This window comes from Chelon labrosus (genome assembly GCF_963514085.1).
Source record: "Chelon labrosus genome assembly, chromosome: 23".
NCBI classification, from domain to species: domain Eukaryota; kingdom Metazoa; phylum Chordata; class Actinopteri; order Mugiliformes; family Mugilidae; genus Chelon; species Chelon labrosus.
The window spans coordinates 6,535,737-6,554,893 of NC_140356.1; the positions used below are offsets into that span (position 1 = coordinate 6,535,737).

The 19,157-nt window shown below is 40.1% G+C and overlaps 1 protein-coding gene across 1 annotated transcript; it reads right to left on the reverse strand.

Moving 5' to 3' along the window:
• mapk11 (mitogen-activated protein kinase 11) lies at nucleotides 1–16,083 on the reverse strand. The gene is made up of 12 exons (XM_084573419.1): nucleotides 15,809–16,083; nucleotides 8,325–8,454; nucleotides 8,160–8,218; nucleotides 7,827–7,938; nucleotides 6,006–6,035; nucleotides 5,543–5,590; nucleotides 5,336–5,450; nucleotides 5,159–5,230; nucleotides 4,677–4,756; nucleotides 4,370–4,448; nucleotides 3,996–4,169; nucleotides 1–2,872 (listed from the first exon to the last, which is right to left on the reverse strand). Exons 1-12 carry the CDS (start codon nucleotides 15,919–15,921, stop codon nucleotides 2,799–2,801), a joined length of 1,086 nt encoding a protein of 361 aa, XP_084429545.1. The 5' UTR covers nucleotides 15,922–16,083; the 3' UTR covers nucleotides 1–2,798.
• Between the last annotated feature and the right edge of the window lie 3,074 nt (nucleotides 16,084–19,157).

The window sequence follows — 19,157 nt, forward strand, 5'->3', positions numbered from 1 at the left end:
GTGGAAATATCTTTGCCCTCACTTTCTGCATATTTGGAAGGACATTACACTATCTAAAAGATCTAGGCTGTGGCATTGAGTTTCCTTTCATTGGAATGAAAGGTTCAATCTAGCCAGAGAGATGTGTGTAGTCTGTATAAGATCATGTATGACAATATTCATTACAGAATATGTGAGACAAAGAACACAGTGGCAAACAGAAATGACGGTGTTTATTTCGTTAAAGCCAAAACTTGCAAGTTAGCTATTGATGAATGAGAAAATCATCCGAGTCATTTGAAAACTGAAAGCTGACATTCATTTGAGTGACCTGAAACTCATGGCTACACTGAAGTCACATGCCACCATGTGTTCAGAAGTCACCTCTAACTCATAACATACGGTACATACATACATACAGTATACATATACATTCAGTTTGCTATTCAATTTCACCACATGTACGACATCCACAGTAGCACATAGCACTTTAACATTCAGAAAGTTTTAATGCGCTTTGACTGAGACACACAGTTTTGATTCATTTGGACACTTTGCATCCAGTGGTAGTGGACAACCTGTAGCAACAACATTTAATACTCCAGTGTGAACCAATGCAGAAACAAATAGCGGACAGTAAATTTCTTATCCTTTTTTTGTCCGAAGAAATTCCCAGGCAGTTAATTGACATTTTAGTTGCTCTAATGTTTCTTAGAGGCAGAAATAATCTCATTGGTTGAGTTAAACTTTACCTAAGGGAGTCAAAGAACCCAGGTTACCCGAATGTAAAGGAGCTAACTCGTTTTCACTTATCTTGCAGTGTGTTCTTTGTCTCTGAAAATACTGAATTAACTTCCTGTACCTGCAATGTAAATTCAAATTATCAAATTATTATTCTGTAGTCATACTACTATATTAGAATTATAACAGATTTAAACCTAGCTAAAATTTAACCAAGCTAGGCTATAATCAGCTTCATTGCAACATGTTAGCTGACACAATGGCGGATGCTTCTTGACATTAGAGGTTCAGTTAGGCCCCAAATTACAGGTTTTATCTGCTTTACACCTGAGCTTGGTATCCAATGCTCAAGCTTAGAATACAGATATAAAGCAAGCTTCTTATTTATGATCATTTAATCACCGGAAATGTTAACTGGCTTCAAAGTGCTTACTTCTCTGTTGTTGATCTCATATGTAGATAATGAAACCTTCGAAAAACTTTGACATGTATCCTCCATACTGTCATATGTATTTTTAGTATCTATATAACGTATCTGTGCAGTGGTAACCAAGTGGCAACGCCTTTAGTATGTATGGTAGTTTGACGCACGGAACTTTACATGCATTTCACCCCTTGACATTTTCTCTGACCTTCACTGCTAGCATGTGGTTTGTTGGCTGTGCATGCTGTGGTTTAATGTGACCAGATTATTTCAGCCTCAGCAAAAAGATTTTGGGAACTAAAACTCCAGTCTGTAGCAAGACGAATTACACATCATCTGCATATGCATTGAGCTCACATGTCTTCTATAAATGTTAGGGTGTTGCTTGACACGATTGCGCTATAAGGTGTGAACTTCAGCAACACTGCAACACCATAGAGGTAAAGAACACGGCCGGTGCCGTATTACCGGCCAGTTTCCTTTGTATCACCCGAGTGTTATGGAAACTAAAAAGAAGCTTAGGTAATGTGAAAGATGACTAATGAGCTCCCTGGTTGCCACAAACAGCCAAACATGCCTGCCTTATGTGACTCATCGGTGGTGTGGTGTTTGACCAGTTCTTGCTTACGTGGAGTGGCGAGAGATTATTATCTAGCACACTCCTTCTAGAAACTGTTTCTAATCATCTAAAAAATTTGAATTATTGTAAACAAAAACTGGGGCGGTGAAAGACACCGGAGAAGTATGGAAACCTGACAGCAGTGCCAAATCCAACAGGTGATCAGCAATTGGCCATCCGCGGAAACTGTATATGAGAAGCAAGGTCACATTGTAAACACAGGCCTGCAGCTTTGGCATATATTAATTACCTTGCTAATTAATAGCACAGTTGGTGTTTACTATTCTGTAAGCAGGATAGGATGATTTTCATCCACGGAAGAACAGTAGCTTTTGTATTTAATATTATTTTTTACTGAAATTATAAAGACAGAACAGGTTGATAGTTGCTCACGTATCCTGGTAATGCCTCTCCCTTACCCTTCAGACTGGTTTAATACCAGTGTGACAGACACAATATAATACAGTACCAGTTATATGCTGTAACGATAAAATGCACAAAAATCATGCACGCAGGCTAAATGCTAAGCAGTTCCGTGAGGTGAAATGGCATTGCTGCAAGCCTTTAAACATGAATATTGACTGTTCGTGGCATTCGTCTTGATGAGAGATGGGACAGCGTTCCTGTCGTTGCTTTGGAAATCCTAGTGTGCATTTTTTTTTTTTCCTCCGTTCGATTCTCTGTCAGTCTGTAAACACAGTTCGGTTGCATAAACTTGCCCCCTCGTATGAATCCTCACTTCCCCTGCGATCCCTGGCGTTGAACGGTTCCTCATTTCACCCACAGCGAGAGGAAACATAACAGGAAGCAACTTTCGTCACCCGAAAAGATCTTTTTTTTTTTTTTTTTTTCTAAAATACTCCCTGTATTGAAATGTGTGCATCTGATCCCGTGGAGGCCGTCCTGACCTGGTGCTCAAATAGACAGGCAAGGCGGTCAAACATGATCCTTCAGCTGCTTTTCCACAGTCCTTCTCTCATTTACTGAGTACGTGGTCCTTCTATGGGTAGAGCTTGAGGCAGAGCGGAAAGAGGCTTACTGCTCCACCTGAAGGCTGTCAGTCTTGCCTCCAGATGCTTTGAAACTATTCACCTCTTCGAATACCAACTCTGAAAATATAGAGGAGGAATAAGGGCAATGTTAAGAGGCCTGATTAAGAATGGAGAAAATTGCAAATGGCAAAAGCAAAATTTACTTGTCACGACAAAGGACAACATAATACGCTTAGGGTAAGGCTTGTCCTGCTTAATATACTGGTCTATGAAATTAACTCAAAATAAGACAGAAATGTATCCTCCATGATTCACATCAGCTTGGGGGCATTTTACAGGATTAAACTCCCTGCTTACTCAAAATGTAATCATACGTATGATGCTATAAATGACTTCCCGAAATCCCAAAAATTAAATATTACTTTGTGGGTGTAGTTAGCATTCCTGTAACACCCGTGCAAGCTTAAACTAATCATTGCATAATCCCCAAAGTAAAATGCTCCGCAGCTTGAAGATATTGTCTCCTTTCTCTCACTTCCCTTTACACAACATAAACAATTTCACTGAGGTAGCTTTTGACCTGTATACTTGAGGAATTTGCATAAACCGAAGCCAAGATCTCAACTGCTGTATATAGGGGTTAGCAGCAAAACATATTTTAGCCACCTCAAGAAGATCCCACAAAAATAATCTGCATTAGTGTGCACTATATTTTAAATATTATCACCTCAAAAGAGATTATTCTGACAGGAACTCAAATCTCTCTTCAAATCTACCAAACTCAAACGGTCATTTTGCTTTGCCTTTACCTCCTAGAACACTAGGGTTCTTGGTCCACCACAGTGTGATGTTGCTGTAAACACACTCAATCACACAATAACCCAAACTAACCAATTAGAACAGCAACTCTTGTGTTCTAGGAGGTAAAAGGACAGTTTTTGTCAAAGAAGTCATTTATCTCCTGACTCCATCCACAGCAGTTCACGGTTGGCTTCATGCCAGTACTCCTGTCTGCATCTAGAAATTATTGGCTTGCTAATCACCATCTACTCTAGGTAATACACTGATTATGGAAAAGTACCTCATACAATCCCATTTCAAAGAATCCAAATGATGCCTTTGAACAAATGCCTTGACTTCAGTCTAATTACCTTGTCTTCCAGCAAGGACTACAGGAATATTGTGTTCTATAACCTTGCTGAGCTATTGGTCATTAGATGTTTTGAATTTTGGACTTCACCTTTCCATTCTTCTAGAGTTCTGTCTTTGCTCTCCAGGGTTTGGTCGTAAGGCGGGGCCTCCGGCTCGTCATCTGGATCATGGTACTGTGAGAAGTAGGGGTGGGATAGGGCCTCGCTGGCCGAGATCCTCCCATCACAGTCCAGAACCAGCATGCGCTTCAGCAGATCAACGGCTAACAGAGAGGCAGGAACAAACAGACCAGTGATTTAGGGATATGGAAGGAGGTAGGAAACAAGTCTTAATCTAAAAGGGAAAATCTGTAACTTAATTTCAAATTTTCAGTATTGAGTGAGCCACTTCAGTCTTAAAGAGATCTCTGGTTTTCAATTGAATTCGAGAAGGTGATAATCCAATCTGTGGTGCATCACCCACCCAGTGGATTCGCTCCTCTAAAGATCTTTTCCAGGTCTTGTTGCGGCATGAAGGGCAGAGATTGGATGTACTTCTGTGCCTGCAAAAATAGACCAGTGCTCAACTCATTCTCATCTGACAGCGTGGATCACACGAAGTCAAACGGTTAGTGATCAGTCACCCAGGACACTCACACATATTGACTCTTCAATCACCAGCCATGACAATGCAGTGACAAATCAATCAGAACAGGCTGCTTTCGTCAATCAGCTCTTTAGTGTTTGCATAAAGCATTGTCACATTCCCATTCCCTGTCCCCCTGCCTCACGTGTTCAGAACAGATCTTCTTCAGCAGCTCCGGTGTCGGCGTCCCAACCACCTCCATGATTCTCTTCAGCTGGTCAATATCTTGGATCAGGAGGAGTTAAAGGTCATCAAGATTTATGAACCATCGCCAACTTGGAAGATTTGACTCATTGTAGTGTCTTGTCACATGCTGAGATAGAGCCTTGTTGAAAGTCAGCTGTTGTTTTCACTGCGTCAGAAGTCTCACAACACACTAGATCAGTAAATCAAAATCGTTTTAGCTCTGCTCTTAGACACTGAATACAACAGCCTAGATAAATCAGCCTTTTGAGACTGCACCTATTCATTCCCTAGTTACTCTCTGGTGACACGACTCCCCCTCAGAAAGCTCTGGGATTGTAATGCAAATCCACAAGAGATCTGCATCCACGGGCCGCTTTAAAGAGCTGATGGAAGAGAGAGAGAAAAGCTGCAAATTGCGGTGCCAATGAAGATAAAGGATACAATCAGTGCCAGGAAAAAGGACTTTTCCCTTCAGCAGCTCTCCCATAATGCATCCGACTGACCAAATATCAACTGGAATAGAAAACACCAGAGGTTCAAACATTCATTAATCATTTTATTGCTTCCCAAAACGACTGAAAAGGGGTATTAAATGTCTATAATTGAATGTTATCTCACCATTCTGATTATAGTGCATCCAGTTCAGCATGATTTCTGGCGCTCGATACCAGCGAGTCGCCACGTATCCCGTCATCTCATCGTCTGTCTGTCTGGCTAACCCAAAGTCAAGAATCTGTGAGACAAGAAGACATTTTTTCTTATTAATGGAGTTCTTGGGAAGGATGTGTGACGGATTTGTAAATGTAAACTGAAGGCCAGGCTTACCCTTAGCTCACAGTCCTCATTCACTGCTACATTACTTGGCTTGAGGTCCTGGGAAGTACAGCAAAACAGACAGAGGAAGAGGGGAAAACATGTATCTGCAACTCAAGAGCACCATTCATTATAATAGCCTTCCTCTGTTTGTTTGTTTTATTAAAACTTTGCTGCACAATCTATTTTGAGTCTGGTTGTAGTATCCGATTGACTTTTCTATTTATGGCTGAATGTGGCTTTTCACAGTACTGAATTTCACCAGAGAAACATTTTTAACCCCAAGCACATTTAAAGGAACATTTACATCATCTTCTGCCACGTAATTCACACTGCTATAAATGTGTATAAAGTTACAAACATCTAGCTGTAAAAACCTGGTGTCGTGAAACACGATATGATAATGAAATAGCTTGAACTTTCTTGATACAAGTACTAATTTGATGGTCAAAATGACCAAAGAGAAGGCACTCACTCTGTGAATCAATCCCGCAGAATGGATGTACTGTTCAACAGGCAATGGGTGGGGGGAGGAGAGAGGAGAGAGGGGACATAAAGGAGACAGAGGTCAACAGTGCAGTTCACCATATTAGCTCCTGCCTAAAGGGAGACTGCTTTTGTTGATGCCATGGCAACCAGACAGACGGCCAGCCGGCCTCTGCAGGCCGCTGGGCTGATTCAGTGTTAACTGGCAAGCACTGGATGTTACTTGTGCAACACGGATTAGGATTTCCAAATTCCCTCAGACAGATTGCTGACAGGCTGCATTCACATCAGGCATGGTATACTACAGTGAGTCAAACCATAGATTATTTCATTGACTGTATATAAAGATGAATGAAAGACTCATGATGAACCCAAAAGTTTCTTGAAGATGACTTTGAAGCTCAGTGTGGTGACTCCAGACCCTGCCTCCTTGGCAGTTCCTGACTCCACCTAGTGCTTGGTTTATAAGCCTGCAAAAGGTCTATATGGAGCCTTTGCCATAGGGGGCTACTCCGGTGAAAGCATTTATAACTGTAAGCTGGTGTGTTATTATTGTTCTGTACTTTTTACAAAGGTGATCAGAGCTGAGCGACCCATGTTGGAGTTGGAGTTAATAAGTGTTTTTTTCACTGAAATCACTACAGTGCATAACATATGGACGACATCTGAGTATATTATTTGTAGGAGGCTGAATGAGGGAGAGCTTTCGGTAATTGTCCGGCAGCTGAGGCACATGAAGGAAATGCACTTCAATCACAGACGTTGCCGGCTGCGTGGTAGTGATGCATAATTACATTTCTGTGGGGGTGCATGTCAGGTGACGGCATAGGCTATGCCGTAGTTTCTGGAGCTATGCCGTACCTACAGCGAAGAAGTAGCACACAGCTACAAACCAAGCTTAACTCCTGACAAATCCAAAAACTGAGCAAAGAGGTGGAGCTTGAACCACTTCTCACTCAAAGCAGCGATGGCCTTAATTAAGCATAACTTAACAAACAAATGATTCAGTAAATCATATGAAACTTCATCCGGAAAGGCAAAATGTTTTAGTTATTTTTATATGAGGCTGTTGTTTATTGTGTACAGGTGGCTCTTTGGGTATTTATTGACTCACTTTCGGAGCCACCCTAAGTGGCCATTTGAGGAACTGCAGTTTTTGGCACTTCAGCTGTAAAATATGATAAGACTTTAACAATCCCCGATAGAAAATTTGTTACAGTGGCAGAGAAAGACACTGCTAAAATACTAATTAGATAAAAAACAGAATATGATAACAGTTAAAAAACTATATAAGAGTAAATATATTAAGGGTACAAAAAATATTTAAAGTTGTAGTACCAAGCTTAACTAACTAACTACAGTGGGGAGAAACCAACTGTTAAATATGTAAAGTTAAGTGGGGAAAAAAAGGGACGTCATAAATAATGACAAACTCCAACAGGTGTACAGCTCTTAAAAACAAATATTGCACAGCTTGTCAGAGGATATGTGATAAAATGGAGCAGAGAAGTCTTAACAGTTAGCTATAAGCAAACAATTAAATTAAATAGCTAAAAGTAATGCGTAAACTATTCCTCCATTATTATTAATATTATTATCCAGGCTGCATAAATTCAAACAAGCCTAACGCTGACAGTCCAACTGTATGAGAGAATTACTACTATACAGTTAGCATACAGTTAGCATCCAACTAAAACAACTAATGGTTAGTTCATCCAAGAGTGCTGTGGGGTACATCAGAGTTTGCTAAACTGTTTGCAGGTTCCACGCCGTAGGCAAGCAGTCGATAAATCATGATGCAGTAAATTACCTTGAGGCCACGGAGGAGTTGGTAAATTAGGAACTGCACGTGCTCGTCTGACAACCTCTGAAATTTGACAATGTTATTGAGGTCTGCACCCATCAGGTTAGTCACCAGGTAGCTGCAAAAGAGGAGAGAGCGTGTGCGAGAGTCAGTGGGAAGCCTCGGTTAGAACATGGTCGTGCTGCCATGGCAACCATCACACATCCTTACAAGCCCATAATCCCCCCTAGGATCGCCTTCGTATCTATCACCGCGCCCTCTAATAACAATTATCAATTTCTGGTGGAAAGGTGGATAGCTGTGCAGCTCGTAGTGAACGCCAAGGGAGAAAAGATTTACAGTTCGTTGAAGTCCTCTAATGCTGCAGCAGGTGTGAAGACGTCCAGCAGCCCTATTACCTGCAGAGATGGAGACAGACACAAGCCGAGCTGATCAATAACAGAGCGGAAACATGCAGAGAGCTGCGTCTGTCTGGCTCTGGGTATTTTTATAAGAAGCACTAACGTTCTCGTGTTTCATGTGCTTGAGCAGCCTGAGTTCCCGGTACGAGCGGCGACTGTGGATCAGAGACTGAAAAGGCCTGGACAGCTTCTTCACAGCAACCTTTTGCCTCAAGACCACATCGTATGCCGAACTGGAGAAAACAGAGAGAAACGAAGTGTTAAAAATGTGCTGAAATGTATTTAAACACACCTGAGCTGTGCCATTAATTCTTAGTTTATGCTAAGCTAAGCTAACCCACTTTGAACCCGGTAATGATGATTAATATTTGAGAGGGGAAAAGAGAGAGACAGGCTCACAGAGACTGCCACAGAGAGTGAAAGAGGATGTGGTGGAATAAGAGAAGTGAGGATGTCAGATATTGTAACAGTGCCAGTAGTGTATTTCATCTGCCTCTTTTGAAATGTAAATGTAATTCCACGCATTGAGCGCCAAAGTCTGCCACGGCTGATGTCGCTGCCTTTGTGGTGCCGGTGTCTTTTCAGCCCTGCCAGGGTTTCAGCAACTCACAGAAGTAATAATATCGTGGCCATCACACATCCGAACAGACAAACAGGAAGGAAACATGGGTGAGAATTGAGAAATGCTCTGCAGAAATAGAGCACAAAGCAAGAAGTGAAACAGTGACTCCAAAAAAGTGGACTTTTAAAGTAGAGTAAAAAGGAACACTGAACAGATTTATACTGTATATTTAGATCCAGCTCAATGTATGTCATAATATCTGTAGTATTAATTCCTTACTATAGGTAAGATCCCCTCTCGCTTACATCTGAATTTCTCAAGATGTGTTGCACACTTAAAGGGTTTTTCAGCAATTCACAATACCTACACTGAAACCACAAGCTGCCTCACCTTTTTACGTACCAGTGATTTTCCTTATTTAACACATTGTCGTCAGCTGTTTCAGCAAAATGTGCAGCACGCTTCTAAACCCAAATATAGCCGTCGGTTTCATCTGAGGCTGGATGCGACTTATCGAATATAACTTTTTGCTAGATTTTCACTCACAGGATAAAAACCGTAAACCACGTTTGCTTACTCAAAGTCCAACCTGCTCTCAAAATCAATGGAGTTTTCGGTATATCAAGCTCAGTTTGATGCTGTAGAGCTCTAGGGAGATCAAGGATGTAATGAAACCAATAAAAAAATCACTCGCCCAAATAAAACATTTGACATTTCAGAAAGGAAAACTCATTGAACTTGGGGCAAAATTAGACAAAGTAACCATACCTGGAGTAGGTGGCATGGATAAAAGGATTTACTCCGCGTTAAGATGGGTTAAATAGTGAGCTTTAAATGTCAGTATGTGTGGATTTAAATGCAAATCTTCAGGCTAACCTGAGCTGACCATCTGTATTATAACCAACAAACACAACCTAGCCATTTAAACAGATGCTACAAAAGTCCGAATGGGACTTTTTTGTCTACTACTGATGTAAGGACTTATATTTTGTTCCTAGCACCACAAGCAGCTTAACAAATGTGTGCAGCTACAGCGTCTGGTCACCTTGACACAATTAAAGTAAAAGTGCACGAACTGATGCATATATCCTGCTTTTTCCGCAATATGAACCCCAGCATAAATACTACAGTATCTGTTTCTCTGTGTCCTATAATGCTCACATGCTTGAGTAAACTACACTCTTGCACGGTCGAGTGCATGCATGTGGCTTTCTGAGTCACCTGCTGCCAGCCCGGATGTCCCTGCCGGGCTTCGGCCAGGACGGCAGCCCGTCTCCTCCATCTGACATGAACCAGGCCTCACCGCCTGACACATACCTTCCTCCCCTGCCATCTTCCATACATGGGTCTGACAGCGCTGCTCTCATCACACGCAGTCGAGCTAAAGCCATTGATTTCTCCCCTCTCCTTTTGTCTCAGTATCCCTTTAATACCCCAGCCCTAGATGCACGTCGGTCTTCACAGATGCAGAGGTTGGAAGATCAGCTAGCATCTGGCGTGAGATAATTCAAGTACACTGTTTATCCACCAAAGCAAACATGTTAACATTATGAACATTTAGTTATCTGATCTTAAGAGCAAATTTGACTCAATGAGATGGAATCCAGGGGAAGCCCTAGATGATTTGCATATATTTCGCATGGGGGAAGGGTACAGACACTGCGTCAAATTTCATGCATTTAGAAGGATAGTTTCTTTGTTTTTGAGAATCGCATGATAAGATTGGCATGGACTGTATATAAAGACCGACAATAAGTATTTGAAGATGTAAATATGTTTATTTCTGCTGTAAAGTTGGGCATTTCAACATGGGGGTTTATGGGGATTTCCTCACTTTTGCAGCCAGCCTCAAGTGGTCTTTCAAGGAGCAGTATTTGGCACTTCTCTGCTGTCCTCATTTTTAGGCTTCTGAGGTCTGTACATGGGATATTTAACCTCGGATAATTAGCCAGGCTTAGCACAAATTTAAGACATTCTAGCTCTGTATGAAAGTGACAAAATCCACCTACTGGCACATTTAAAGCTTTCAAATTTACATCTGTATAATTTGTGCAAAAGCCAGTTTTACAAATTCTTATGCAGGGGCCAGGTTAAGTGACATGCCTGGATTAGGGTTGGGACAGAGCTTGTAGCTTGAGGTTGTATCTCTCTGTTTACTTTAATTCTGCCAAGCCAGACAAACAGCTGTCTGCAGATTTGTATTTATTATAAAGATACAAAGGTGATATTGATTTAAACTCTTGACATAAAAGACAATACACTTTTCTTTTTTAGTGCCAGGTGATCTGCAGAATCATTTTAAATGAACAAACATTTGTAAAACTATATATTCAGTCCATTTTAAAGTCCAAATTGACATCTTTATACATCTGTTCTTGTCTGACTAATTGTCCAAATTCAAAGATATTCACTTTACTGACAGATAATGTGAATACAAACACCAGATCAAGCAAAATGTCGGAATCAGTACATTGATGGCAATATATTCACTAGCCAGTCAAACAGTTTCAACTCCGCACAAAATATTTCTTTAAGTATTACACCCCAATTTGCAGCCTTCAGTAGTCAGCCAACATGCATACGTGTTTTCTAAATTACACCGCAATTACATGCCGACCACCATCTATCCAAACAATTTCAGCAACAACTCAGATCCATCCGAACTCCATTTTCTGCTCAGTTTATCAAATTCCCAACCAAAAGCCGACTGGCAACAACATAACACTTTTGACAGGAGAAAATGAACTCGTCATGTTTTATTCATAGTTATCCAAATGAGGGGCTTCGTGCCAAAATTCTGGTTTACTGAACAGATGTCACATATGCTGTCATAAGATGAAAGCAGCCTTGATCAGCTTAGTGCATGTTTTCTCTAGATGTTCCATCAAACAGTACAATAACACAACTGGCCCAATATTTGTCTTGAGAAACTGAAACGGAAACAAAAATATTCTATGGGATTAGGGCCCCCGTGGCAGGAAATTGAGAAGACAATGAGCCAGGATTAGATGCTTGGGATTAGGCTGACAGTGTTCAGTCCTCCAAACTTTTTGTTTAATGACTTATCAAAATTGAAGGGGTGGCACAAGTTAAATTATTAATTGGCCTTTGCATTTATGATTATACTTGCTCTAGTGTCTGGTCTCTCATGTGCTTTGCAGCTATAAAATATCTCCAGTAGCTATTATACTCCCTTAGTCCTAATGTACCATTCTCTTCACTCTTCTTTCCATTCCCCCTCTGCTAACAGTGATAGGGGTGTAAGTTCTTCAGCTAGCCATAATGGATTATATGAGCATGTCGGATCCTTGACCTAAGGCCTGCGGTCTTAAGAGGTTTCCTGAGAGAACAAGCTGCTCATTTGAGATAAATGATGCTAGCTGTTTTACTGTGCATCTCAAGATGTAGACTGTGAGAGTATCCTACCCCCATCATGACACAACGCGTACAGATGTCTTACCCTTAACTCCCATCCCCCCACTGTTTGCTAATCAAGTCTTGGCATGAGAAAGTCAGTGACAATGGCTGGAGATCAACATTAACAATGCAGTGAAGTGCTCAGTGGTGTGTGGAGGAATGCCCTTTGTGTATTTGTATAATTTAGTAAACTCTAGGCGTTTCACAAATGCTAGTATTAGCATTAGTTCAGCTCAGAGTGTTGTGTCCATAAGACAAGGGAACAAAAACACCTCCAACATAATTCATTCTAAGAAGATGTGTGTTTTTTAAAATGATTTGTTTAGAAAAAAATACATCCACTTAGAAATAACACATGAAGACTGTGTGTTGCAGTTAAGCTGAAACTATCAGCCAAAAGTAATGGACAAATGGCTAATATAGTTAGCCAACAGTAGTGAACAAATGGCTAAAATAGTTAGCTCAAAGTCATGGATGTAACTAGCCAAAGATACAAATGGCTGAAGTAGTTAGCCAAAAGTAATTTACAAATGGCCAAAACAGATGGATAGTCATGGATAAATGGCTAATACAGCTAGTAAGCAGAGATAAGATAAGATAATTGTTTAAGATAAGATAATCTTTTAATTTATCCCACAGTGATTTGCTCAGTGTCATGGATAAATGGCTAATATAGCTAGCTAACAGCGACGAACAAATGGCTGAAATAGGTTGCTTAAAATCATTGGCTGATATTGCTAGCCAACTGCAACAAATTGCTTAAATGGTTAGCTCAAAGTCATGGCTAAAGGGCTACTATAGCTAACCGACAGTAATATACAAATGGCTGAAACACTTAGCTCAAAGTTATGGATAAATGGCTGAAGTACTTTGCCAAAGGCCTGAAATCGTCAGCTAAAAGTAAAGATTACATGGCTGAAATATTAAGCTAATACTAATGCATAACTGACTGAAATAAGGACAAATGGCTTCAGTAGTTTACTGAAAGCTACATAGGGCTATATAGCTGATAATAATAGAAAAATGTCTGGAATAGCCTAAATTGCCTGTACTGATAAATTAATACAATACTAATTCAATGAATATGTGGCAGAAAAAGAGAGCCGATGAAGCTGATGGACAAATGGTTAAAATAGTTAGCTAAAATGATAGATAAGTGGTTGAATTAGATATGTTAATGTATTGCATAGAATGGAAAACATAGATAAATGTAATGCAGTCTTAATAAAGTTGCATATAAACAAAATAATAACCTTTTAGTTGTGGATAAACTGGTAAATCAGGTAGCTAATGTTAGTGGATAAAAAGCAAAATAGCTAAAAATAATGGATACATGATTTTGGCTACTCCAGGAATTCAAACTAACTTTTCCTCTATATGAAAAGTACAGTATATTGTAACATTTTCATTTTTATATTATGATTAGTGTAAAAATCCCTCCAGTTTAATATATAGTATATATATGACCATATTTTGAATATGGGTGGTGTTGATAGAGGGATTGTAGGAGTTCATCTCTCTGGTAGTATGCCATATTAAAATGGCTGGAGAGCACAAACAGAAAAGTTCATATACCTCACTGGTCACTGGTATATGTATATGATTCTCAACATCATATATACTTTACACGTCACGCATCAAGCTCTTCATGCTCTAGCTTTGGCATTGGGATTTCCATGTTTACACAATCTGAGTGCTCCTTTAGAGATCATGAGAACGGCACATTGCTTAGGGAAACATTTTCCTGTCAACAAAGACAATATTCATTTTGAATGGATGCTTTGATAACATTATCTTTGTGGCATGGGTATTTAAAACAGAAATCAATCTAGAAATCTAGAAAAACTGAGCTTTAAATATGTACACTTCGTTCACTTAATCGAGGCTGCTCTCTACATTTTTCATCTAGTGCTGCTGTGAGCAGAACTTAAAAGCTAAAAGATGGGCAAGATAGTACAAAATATTCCTGTGAAAAGCTGAATCATAAAGTGGATCTGGAGCTGGAGCAGCAGTGTCTTAACTAACATCTGACGTGACAGGAAGTCGGCTGTGGAGATAAAAACTCCCTTCTGAGGATGCAGGCTCGGGGTGTGGCTAAACGGGCCAACATATGAGAGCTCTGTATCATTTTCTTGCTAGAATGTGAGTGTAATCTAATATAAGATGCGATGATATCTCAGTGGTGAGAGAGTGATTGTATCCACAACATAATTTACATTTCCGTGACTAAAACAACTTACAAAGTGAAACCAAAAGCCAGTATTGTAGGCCAAATTAAAAATGTAAGTTATGAATACTTTTTTTTTGTCTATGAAGAGAAAGCCCAAACACAAAAAACAACTTAAGAGCCAATTTTAAACTATCCCCTTAACAGCATAGTGTGGCTCAGCCATCTGGAGAATGGCTTGGATTCTCTGCAGTTAAAACTTCTGCCACTTTCATCACTTTTGGTACAATGGATCACAGGATTGGGGAACTTGCAGCCTAGCAAAGCTGATCCAAAATTTTAGGTTTTTCTCATTGTAGTCTGGAAAGGCTGAGTTTGTACAGTTTTAATGTCGCTTTCATTCCAACTTGTAAATAATGTCAATGCAGAAAGATTCTTCTCTCACAATACATCTACACAGTTTTGGGTTTTCTGTGCCTGTTTGGCCCTGCTGCCAGTGTAAGCGTTTTAGACTGTTTCTGGCTCAGTGGTTACTTTTCGCTGCCACAGTGGAGCTGTCAACTTCCAAATCATCTTTAACATCTCATTTGTGTCCTGGTTATTCCTCTGGGATTTGTAACACGAACATACAAACAGCATTTTCTTAGGCAGCCACCGGCCTGCTGTTAATAGCTTAATTAATATTGACTGTCAGTGGAGGTTATCACTGTGACACATCGCCATGGCAACGGCATCCCACCCGCTGATTCAGGCTAAACCAATTTTAAAAGCAACTGCATGCTGCAAGACTGGTTATGTCTGCATCAACATTAACAAAGGAGAGTGTCTGCAGGTGTATACAGTGAATATGGAAGAGGATGATGATGATGCATGCAGTTTGATGTCTTGCACTTGCACTGTAAAAGCATTCAGGTTTCCCCCTTCCTCCATCCTTCTTCAATTTTAAGTGTGTAAGTGTAGGTGTGTGTGTGTGTGTGTGTGTGTTTGTGTGTGTGTGTGTGTCTGCTTGTGTATGGGTTGGGTAAGGGTGAGGAGGGGGGTTGTTTGGGAAATTCCTGTACTGACGCTGTCTCATTTTTTATATCCCTGCCACACATACAGGAGCAGCAGACAGTGAGCAGTGAGGTGAAAACAAGCCCTGCAGACCTGCCGTGTCTTTCTATGTGAGTGACAACATTTCATACTGTGAAATCTTATTCATCTGCACACTCAGACATAGAGTGGACATAGAAATATTAGGCTATTATATGCAACATGATAAAAAATTAATAATGACCTCAGTGAAGACCATGAAACCAAAACAATTAGTTATTACAGTTCCTTCCTGACAAAGCTGGCATGCAGACATCGCTGTACGTACTGATGCATTATGACTAATATACGGTAATTGTTGTGGCTGTGCAGCCTCGCCCCTCCACCCGCCCTGCACACAAACACTCACCACACCGAGCCATAGGCTCCCGAGCCCACCGGCGTCAGGTTCTGGTACCGCTCCGGAACCTCCCACACAGTCTTGTTCAGCTCCTGCCGGTAAAATCCCGGTCTGGCGGACATCTCTTCGAGGCGGCTACAGAAAAGAAACGAGTGTGTAAAAGAAACAAACAAACAAAAAAATAAAAATCAAAGGAGAGGGAGAATGGGAATGAAGAGAGGCAAGCGGTAGATGGGCCGCCGTCTGCTGCCAGAGCCGAGCTGCTGCTGCTGCTGCACACACAGCACCGGCCAGTGACAGCCTAGCTCTCTCTCTCTCTCTCTCTCTCTCTCTCTCTCTCTCTCTTGCTCGCCCGCTCTTCTCTCTCTCTCTCTCTCTCTCATCTCTCTCATCTCTGTCTCTCTCTCTCTCTCTCACACACACACACACACACACACACGAACCCCTTGCTTCTTTTTAAGAAATTGCAATACGATAATATAATTATATATAATTATATTATTTAATACTTACATAATATGAAAACATTCTATTCTATTCTATTCTATTCTATTCTATTATATATTGTTTTCTGTGTTGGCATTGATTAAAGCTACATTAAGTAATTGCTGTCCACTAGGGGGCACATGAACTCCAGCGAATGACTGAGTGGCTGCTCCTTCTTTTCCGCCGTTACATTTTTCATCTTCTCGCCAAGGAATGGCTTAAAGGCAGCTCATGCCTATGGCCCTTGCAACCCTGGCGGTGTGGCCAATGAAATTTGACCGGAACTGACGTTTTTCAGTCAGGATGGCCGAGCGATCTAAGGCGCTGCGTTCAGGTCGCAGTCTCCCCTGGAGGCGTGGGTTCGAATCCCACTTCTGACATTCATCTGTTTTGATCTCCCATGAACTTTAAAAATTGCTATTATACCATTGATATAACAATAATATGAATAATTATATTATTTAATAATTACATAATTTGAAAGTATTATATTATATTATACTATTTTCTGTTTCTGTTGTTTTCTGTGTTGGCATTGATTAAAGCTACATTAAGTAATTTCTGTCCACTAGGGGGCACATGAACTCCAGCGAATGACTGAGTGACTGATCCTTCTGTGCCAATCTGATGTCAAGCCCACCAGTGGCCTCTTTCTTATTAGACATTGGGTCAAAGTGTTTGCGTTTGAGTTAAAACACAACTCTGTGCCAATTACTCATGCAATAAGACAATTTAATCATGTGTTACTACGTACACCAAAACTGTCCAGGCTATACGGTCATCTAAACCATTTACTTGTGGCCAATGGCCTTTGACCGGATATGACGTTTTCAGTACGGATGGCCAACCGGTCTAAGGTGCTGACAGGTTGCTGACATCGATCGTTTTTCATTTTCCACAAACTGTTGTGGTTTCACATACAACATGACACTGGAAAATACAGACTACCTTATGGCTGACTCATCACTGTTCAGCATTTCACAATACTATATGTGCATTTGGTCTGTGGATATCAGTTAAAAAATTAATTCAGTTTGTGCATTGTTTGAATTTTTGTTGTTGTCACTCATCTAGCAAACACTGGTATGATAAACCTCGATTTGTGACTAATTGGCTGTGGTTGCTTTTTTTTTTTTTTTTAAGAGTATAGCACCTGTGTTGTGTACGCTCTAACAGTCATAATCTGCAAAAACACCTAAACAAAGGCAGCATTTTACAGTGTACATGGCACTGTGCATAACATTGCATGGGGTAATTTCTCTTCATAGTGTGTACACTTGGAGTAGTGGGCCAATAGTTTATGAATACAACAAGTATGAAGATTAGGTCCCACCGAGATTTGAACTCGGATCGCTGGATTCAGAGTCCAGAGTGCTAACCATTACACCATGGAACCCTATAGAATGACCACACCCCTCCCTCCCGCCAGACCAAACATAAAACAACAACAACAACGTAAAAAAAAAAATATGCCATAGCATTAATGCTGTTCTTATAAGAGATTTAATATTTTGGTATCTTTTTTGGAAATAATAATAATAAAAAATCGTGTCTTTTGACAAACAAATCACATCACTTTGTAACCATAAATTCCCGCCCATGCAAGTCGCCGGGCATATGATTAACGAGCGCGCCTTCACTGTGAGGACAAAAAAACGAAGAAGATGGAGGAGAAAATTCGTCAAAAGCAAACAAGATAAGATTTACTCCTGGTTACGACTCGATAAGTTGCTGCGGTGTTAAACAGGTAAGTTGTTGCTTCTTTTTAGTTTTTCCAAACTTGAAAAAATTGTTTTGTTTAGTTCCCCATTGTGCACTAAGTTGTCTGCGTCAGACACACCTGGCTAATTATCTAACAGCAGCTGGCTAACGGTGACATTAAGCTAGCAACATTTGACGAGGTCACTTACAGTTAACTTCACGAAACAGTAACTGCATTTAATTAAACATCCCAACAAAAAAACAAAAAAAAACAAACATTTTTTATCACTCCATTTAATATTTCGCAAACTTGGAAATCATCAGATTCAGAATCAGAAAAGACTTTATTGCCAAGCATGATCGTACATAGCCTACAAGGAATTTGCTTCGGTGTTGTTACTCCTAAAATAAAATTTAATAAAATAAAATATAGAAACTATATTATAGAATAAATATAGAAATATAGAAATTGTGGATACAATCTTCCAATAAAATAAAATGTCCAGACAGCCGTGATGCGAATGTGTGTGTGACAGCTCACTTGTCTCTAGTAATATAAATTGAAATTAATAAAATACCGGTCTCCTATCAGGGCTTCACTTAAAGTAAGTTGGCTAAGAAACTGGGGGGATCACGTGAATCCTTCAGGTATGTGTTGCTGTAGGTATTTAATCACCTCCGAGGAAAGACTCCTGCAAACAGCAGGAAGCAACAAATTCAACGTTAGCTCTTGTTAAACTTTTTTTCATTCATTACAGGTCTCTTACAGACTTATCAAATTAAAGTTGTTTTTAATGTGTATTTTCATTTGCAATGGCATTGGCTGACTGCCTGGTGTATGTGATGGAAAATGGATGGGGGAAAAAGAACAGTATTTTGACCTACTTTGTTTACCTAGAAACACTAGCCTTCAAAAAGCCTGATTACCATTTAGTTTCTGTTCACACTCACACTTACTATGTGCCACTTCAGCTGAACACTGTACAGCTGTTCAGCTGAACATTTGTTACTGAACATTTCAGTAACAAATGAACAATTCATTTGTTACCCTTGAGTGTCTGTGTACTGACCGTCTTTGTTGTGATTCTCATTATATATATATATATATATAGATACACACATCGATGAACTCTATGGCACATGTGGGACTGTAAATGCTATTGTGAGACAA

Bases quoted from the DNA above. Each gene is read 5' to 3' on its own strand.
- mapk11 (XM_084573419.1), bottom strand. From the start codon at position 15,921: ATGTCCGCCAGACCGGGATTTTACCGGCAGGAGCTGAACAAGACTGTG. The intron at 6,036-7,826 runs GTAATTTACTGC...CCTGTTGAACAG, and splicing joins AACTCCTCCGTGGCCTCAAG to TACATCCATTCTGCGGGATT. The intron at 5,591-6,005 runs GTGAGTGCCTTC...TGTACTTCCCAG, and splicing joins CTGCGGGATTGATTCACAGA to GACCTCAAGCCAAGTAATGT.